At 64.4% G+C, this 7,205-nt stretch overlaps 1 protein-coding gene across 1 annotated transcript; it reads right to left on the minus strand.

The window, feature by feature from the left end:
* Positions 1-77: 77 nt before the first annotated feature.
* LOC112125174 (peptidoglycan-recognition protein SC2-like) lies at positions 78-6,349 on the minus strand. Its single transcript, XM_024223621.2, has 4 exons — positions 6,295-6,349; positions 4,586-4,787; positions 3,241-3,359; positions 78-262 (listed from the first exon to the last, which is right to left on the minus strand). Exons 1-4 carry the CDS (start codon positions 6,347-6,349, stop codon positions 78-80), a joined length of 561 nt encoding a protein of 186 aa, XP_024079389.2.
* Positions 6,350-7,205: the final 856 nt, after the last annotated feature.

The raw sequence follows: 7,205 nt of genomic DNA on the forward strand, positions 1-7,205 counted from the left end.
GAGGTGCTGCTCGAGAAGGCAGAAGGCGCAGGCGGGGTCAGCGATGGGCGCAGGGGCTTCCCCGAGGCTGCAGCGACTCAGGGTTTGGCTTTGAACCTGGGCCACTTGCTGATGACCCTGTAGAGGGCGTTCCCGGGGCAGCTGGTCGCGAACACATTGCGATGCCCCTTCAGGGTGTAGGTGCGTCTCAGGAAGCCCTTGGAGACGGCGCATTGGATCAGGCTCTTGGCGGCGTTCAGGGCGGCAGTGTTGGGGACTCTGCCTGCAGGACAGAGCAGCCCCCAGTTAATCTCACCCTGGCCCTCGGCCCCTCTCTGCTGCCCAGGGGATGTGACTGTGGCCTGAATAAATAACCCCCCTCTGCCCACGCTCTCGATTGGCCATGTCAATGTCACTCCCTCCCACACATTCGGTAATGCATCCCCCCCGCTCAGCTGCATTTGCTTAGCCAAGGTCCCTCCCCCCCTTTCCTAGCCCTGTGCCCCAGCCCGGTGCCCCACAGGGGAGAGCTCGACCATGGCGGAGCCCGGTGGGATGGCGCTGAAGCCAGCTGGGTTAGCCCAGGGGCAGATCTCTCGCTGAATCCCAACCCCCGCCCCCAAACTCTCAGTTGGGAGGGGGCACACGGTGCCCAGTGCCCCCAGCTGCAGCCACCCTGTGAGTGCCCAAAGGCTTCCCGCCATCTGTAAAGCTATTTAAGGCAGGGGAGTGACATAATCAACGCTCGTTCTTCACGGAATCCCTGCCCAGGATGGCTGCTGGAAACCCCTAAGAAACAAAGACTGGGGCGGGGGGCGGGAGAGGTGCTGAGCCCAGGCCGGAAGGGTGTCTAGCCTGTGAATGAAATTTCTGAAGCTTTTCGCTGCAGGCCAGTGCAGCCAGCCGACAAGAATCTCTGCAATCTGCCTAAGACATTTCGGGTGAGAAATGACTGCTTGGAGCCAGTTTCTTTACTATCTTAAGCTTATCTTGCGTGTTTGTTTTATTTGCTTGGTGATCTGCTTTGATCTGTTTGCTATCCCTTATAATCACTTCAGCTCTATCTTTTGCAGTTAATCAACTTGTTTTTGTTCGATCTAAAACCAGTGTGCGGAAATCATAACTGGGGGGCAAAAGCTGTGCCTGTCTTTCTCCACATGGAGGGAGGGGGTGAATTTCATGAGTTTGCGCTGTCCAGTTCTCTGACGGTACAATTTTGGGTTTCTCCTCTGGGGGGGGGGGGGGTGCACTTGAGGGCTGGGCAATCCCTTAGCTGAGCCTTCCCATCCAGAGCTGATCTCAGTATCTTGTGTATTTCTGCAGCTGGGTGTGTCCCTACCTGCGTGTGCTGGAGGGGGCTTGAGAGCCTGTCACAGCAGCGCAGTCTAAAGGGAAGCCAGGCTGGTGGCTCAGGCGGCCTCAGGGGTACCCCAGTTCCAAGTGGCACCCCGGAGGGAACCTGTCAGAGGGAGCTCAGTGTCCCCACCTGCCGCCACCCTGTGAGTGCCCAGCTCAGGCGCTCTCTGCCGGGGGAGGCCAGGGCCGCAGGCCCCACCTCCAGCCGAGGGGCTGCACCCTGCAGAGCAGGGCTCCGGTCAGGATCTAGGGGTCACAAGCCACACCCGAGCTCCCAGGGCGACGCGAGGACACGCAGGGCTCATGGGATCCTGGGCGGGACAAACAGGGGAGTGGGGACCAGGGAGGGGATTTTCCCCCTGTGTCCGGCCGTGGGGAGACGGATGCTGGATCCTGCGCCCGGCTCTGGGGCCCACGTGATAAAAGGGACGTGGAAAAAGAGCCACAAACACAATGGGTGGGCTGGAGAAATGGCTGCCAGGGCGGGACGGGCAGAGCTCAGCCCACCCAGCTGATCACCCGGGGAGGAAACACAGGACCTGCCGGGCGCGTTAGCCGCGCGGAGAAAGGCAAAAGAGGGGCCAGGGCCCGGGAGCTGAAGCCAGACACGTTCCCCGGGAAATAAGGCCCAAATTTCAAACAGGGAGGGCGATTAGCCAGTGGAGCAAACGCCCCTGGGCCACCAGAGCCAGCCAGGGGATCCAGTGACGGGCCCAGTGATGCTGTATACAGGTGACCCCCCCCCCTCCTACTCGCTCTCCCCTCCCTGTACAGCCAAAGGTCACTACAGCTCCAGGGTCCTACTGGCTGCTCCTACGCAGCTGCTTTCCCTGGCCCTAGATCCTTTCTGGGTCGCTGCTTTCCAGGCTCCAGGCCATAGGTCTGGCCTGCGTTCCTTGGGCCCCATCCCTGCCCTTGTGCTTGGCTGGATGAAAACCCCACGTTGTTTGCTTGCAGCCAGCCAGGTCCCTCTGCAGCAGTGACCCGTCGTCATTAGTTACCAATTCCTACATCACCGGAGATGGTCTCTGGGGCAGAACCCCCTGCCCCGGGCGTCAGGAGAGCAGGTGTGGGCGGGAGCCCTGCAGGAGGGGTTCCCAGCTCCCAGCACGGCCTAGGAGGGTTGGCAACTTTCTAATTGCAGAAAACCAAACACCCTTGCCCTGAGGCCCCGCCCCTGCCCCGCCCTTCTCTGAGGCCCCTCCCCCACTCACTCCATCCCCCCTCCCTCTTTTGCTCTCTCTCCCCCTCACTCACTCGCTCATTTTCACTGGACTGGGGCAGGGGGTTGGGGGGGCGGGGAGCATGAGGACTCAGGCCCTGGGGTGGAGCCAGGGATGAGGGGTTTGGGGTGCAGGAGGCGGCTCAGGGCTGGGGCTGAGGGGTTCGGAGTGTGGGAGGAGACTCAGGACTGGGGCAGGAGGGGGTGTGAGGTGCAGGCTCCGGGAGGGAGTTAGGGTGCAGAAGAGGGTTCTAAGCTGGGGCAGGGGTGTGGAAAGGGCTTTGGGGTGCAGACTCCAGGCGGTGCTGACTTCAGGCAGATCCCAGTAAGCGGCGACATGTCCCCCCGGCTTGGGGGCAGCCACGGGGGCTCCACACGTTGTCCCCACCCCAAGCACCGGCTCCGCAGCTGTCATTGGCCGGGAAGTGCAGCCAATTGGAGCTGCGGAGCCGGAGCTTGGAGTGGGTGCAGCTTGTGGAGCTCCGCGGATGCCCCCGAGCTGGAAGGACATGCCGGCTCGTTCCTGGGATCTGCACAGAGCCGGGTAGGGAGCTTGCCAGCCCCGCACCAACTGGACTTTTAACGGCCCACTCAACAGTGCTGACCAGAGCGGCCAGGATCCCCTTTCGACCGGGCACCTGGCAACCCTAGCAGGGAAATCCGTACAGACGGGACCCACGTACTGGAGAAGTTGCCCAGGAAGCTGAATCCCAACGACTTATAGTTCCAGTTCTTGGCGTGGGCCCCCACGGTCCTCCAGCCTCTGCCCTCGTAGACGTTGCCGTCCTCGCCGATCAGGAAGCTGCAGGCAGAGCGCAGTGTGAGACCCGCACAGGCACGTCGGCCGCAGCCTCCCCTCCCCATCGCTCCCGACAGCTCCCCCAGGGTCGTCGCTGGCCCTGCCCGGGTCTGAACCTAGGCCCCTCGGAGCTAGAAGCTCAATCCTCTGCCATGCAGCTAAAGAGCCACTGAGGAAAGAGACTGGAATGGGGGGGGGAACCTGTATTGCACGTTTGGCCATTAGGTGGCGTTGTGTGTAACACCCCTTATGGAAGCAGCCCCGGGCCCTACCTGGACACAGCTGGGGGGCGAGAGAGGGCTGTAGCCGGCCCAGATGTGGGGCAGGAGAACAGCGCTGGGACCCGCCGCCCTGCGGGAAATTCCCAGCTGGGTTTCTGTCCCCCGACGTCCCCATCTCAAAACATTTCACGGAGCAAAATCTCCGGCCAGGTTTTCGTTGCGGGGCGTCAGGCCGGTGCCAGGGAAAGGCGTCGATAACGCCGGCAGGGGGCAGTGTCAGAGACGAGCAGGGCGCAGGCCACGCAGCATCTGTCGGCCAAGCTCCTGGCACGGCCCAGGGGTCCCCTATAGTCCTCCATCCCCCCACCAGCTCCATGACTGCCCCGTCCCATCCCCCGCTCTTCAGGGACTCCCTCAGCCCCCCCAATCTCCCCCTGCTAGGGGCTCTGTGGCCCCCGTCCCCCTCCAGGGCAGGCAGGGCTCGCAGTGCTGGGAGGGCTGGGGGTACACCTGCCACGTTTTCCACTTGCCCCCCCTCCCCCAGTGACTCATGGGGGGGCAGGATGTGGGGGAGGGTCTGGAGCCACAGCCCAGCCTGGTCCCGTGTTCCAGCCCCGCTGGGTCCCGGCCTGGGGGAGGGGCAGGAGCACGTGCGGCAGCTGCTGGGGTGGGGCGGGGGATGGGACAGGGCACCAGCACTTGGGCAGGGCATGGCGGGGGGGCACACGGGGTGCCAACTGCTGAGGAACTGCTGAGAAACAGGGTCAGGAACTACTGGGTTGGCCCTTCCCAGCCTGGACCCGGTTCCCGCACTTCCAAGTCTCAGCACCTCCCCTGGCTCCTTATCCCTCAGCCCCCCCTTCCCAGGGTGCTTCCCCCCCACGATGGAAGGGAGGGTCTGTATAACCCCCATTTCACCCCTCCTCCCCCCGTGGCTGCCTGGGGGCAGTGGCCCCGAATATGCCCCTCAGCTCTGTAGAGGCCCCCACCCCACCCTGCCGCACTCACTTGTAGCCGATGTCGGGCCAGCGCAGGGTGTCCATGTGGTAGTTCTGGATGCCCCGGACCTGCTGGATGCAGGAGGCCTGTGAGGTGCAGCGATTCCCTGCCGTGTGGTGGATGATGACGTAGGGCACCGGGGTCCTCAGCGGGACCCTGCTTCTCGGGGGCCGGGCCCCCCACTGTCGGCGGGAGATGATGCGGGGGCAGCCTGTGCCATGCGGGGGAGGGGAGAAAGGGCTGGGTTAATGTGGCTGCCCCCCACCTGCCCCAGCCCACGCAGCAGGATCGGGCCCAGGGCTGGTGCTCTGAGTGGGGCCGCGGCAATGGGGTGGGGGTGGGGCCAGCAAAGGCCGTGCACGGCGCAGGAGGGACAGGCAGCCCTGCGTTAAATGTGACGGGGCTGGGGAGAGGCCTGGCCGGGAGCCTGCTCGACTTGCAGCAGCACCCGCCGCTGGCAGCAAAGGGGCGAATGGGGAGCCAGGCTGGGCTGGAGGGAGGCCAAGCAAGGGCTGGGCTGGAGATAGCGGGTGGGGCTGGTGCTCTGAACTCACCCCGGGCGGGGGAAGCTCCCGCCCAGGGTGTGCGGCTCAGAACCCATCTGTCTCCTCTGCCCCCTCCTGTCATTTGCATCCCTCCAGCCTGTCCCCTCTACCCTGCAGCCATTCCGCTCTCTCTGCATCCGGGAGGCCCCTGATCCTTCTGGTCTCCCACTGCTGACCCCCCTGCCCCTCCTGCCAGGAACTTCAGAGTCGGGGTGACCAGGATGGAGTCCAGTGCCCCAGAAACTGGAAGGTCAGAACATCTGACCCTGAGAAAAGGCTCATTGGGCAAAATCAGCCTGTGGAACTCGCTGCCACTGGCTGTCACTGGGCCACGAGCAGGATCCAGCAACGGATCAGAGGTTTCTATGGAGAATGAGAACAGCCAGCGTGGGACTGGATGGGCTCCCGCCCCAGGGCTTGGGGCCATTAACTGATGGGAACAGAAAGGAAATTGCCTTGTGGATGTGGATGGGTTATTCCATCATGGGCCACTAGGGGGTGTCAGTCACCTCCCTCTGGAGCATCTGGCACTGGCCGCTGCTGGAGCCGGGACACCAGGGTAGATGGGCCCTGCTCTGATCCAGGGGGCGATTTCTAGGCTGCAGGGACATTCCCAGAACGAATCCTGCTAACGGGGCCTTGGTGGGAGCTGGGGATCAGTTACTGTTGTTACTGCTCCCCCCCCCCACCTCTGCCCCTGCTCTCCCCCTCCCCAGCCCCCTTTCCCCTGCCCTCCCCACACAGCCTCAGCTCACTGCCCCTCTGCATGCTGGTGCTGGCACTTTCTGGCTCTTGGTTGCCCCAGGGCAGTTCGGATGGAGCTGGGCTGGCAGGGGACACGGCCTGGGCGGGAGGTGTGCGACCTGGGATCGGCTCCCCGTGGGCAGGGCCAGGGGCCTCGTCCCTTGGGCTGATGAACACTAGGGCTCTGGGAACGGGCGGCAGGGGACGACCCAGCCCTGCCTCATGGAGGGATGGGCTGGACTGAAGCCGAGGGGCATCTCTAGCTCTGCAGGGGCAAGTCCAGCCCCGGGCACCAGACCAGGGGGCGGGTTAGTTGGACGCCTCCATCGTTAATTTCCCACAACTGCGTTTCCGCCCCCTGGGTTCTGCGCTGCATCAGGGATTCCCAGCCCTGCCCCCCACCCCCGGCCCGGGGGGATCCGAACTCACCGAGTGCCGCGGCGCAGAGCGCTGAGAGCAACACGACCCGCGTCAGCAGCAGCATCTTCCTCTCGCTCAGCCCTGTGGGGACACGCGCCCGTCACAGCCGCCTGCCACCCCCAGGAGGGGGCGCTGCTGGGCCGGAGCCAAACACCCCCAGAGCCCCTGGGTAGCAGATCCCCTTGCGCTCAGGCTGCCCCGGGCTCCCAGCCCAGCCTGTCGCCTGAGGGCAGCATCCCAGCCCTGCCCAGATCCCCCTCCCCCCGAGCTCCCCGGGTCCCCATGGCAGCCCCTTGAGCTGCAGGCTCGGCGCTGGCCCTGGCTGTACTAACACTGCCCAGCTGGGGCTGCGGGGAGAAGAGCCAGGCTGGGGGCAGAGCTGGTCCATGGAGACTGGTGCCCCGTGGGGTGCAGAGTGGGGCTGGCATGTGCCCACCTGGATTCCTGCAGAGCCGGGAGCAGAGTGAGTTCCGGGCACCGGCACCTGCTGCTCTCTATAAGCACCTGCCAGGGGGACGGGGCCAGGTAGTTGGTCAATAAACCATCCTGCCGATGCTGTTTGGGAGCCCAGCCACCGTGGAGGAAGGAGTGGGGGGATTTCACCCGGGGCTGCGGTTGGTTAAGATGAAGCCGGGCTCGTGCAGCAGGGCTCAGGGATCTGTAGCAGCACCAGGGCCGACAGACTGCGGCCGAGTGGGAGGGAGCGATTCTGGCCTGGCAGCGCGATCCCAGGGGCAGAACCTTCATCCCAACCTGGGCAAGGCTGGGCACAGAGCACAGCCCGGCCTGGAGAGCTGGGGAACGCCGCACCGGGGGGACAGCATGTCAGCCACTGTCTGTGCCACCATTTCCTGCTCCGACCGATCCAGAGACGCTGTGTGCCCCAGCTCCCGCTGCATTAAGGCAGGGCCTATAGGTCC

Source organism: Terrapene carolina, unplaced genomic scaffold, assembly GCF_002925995.2.
Source record: "Terrapene carolina triunguis isolate 2854851 unplaced genomic scaffold, T_m_triunguis-2.0 Scaffold34115, whole genome shotgun sequence".
NCBI lineage: Eukaryota > Metazoa > Chordata > Testudines > Emydidae > Terrapene > Terrapene triunguis.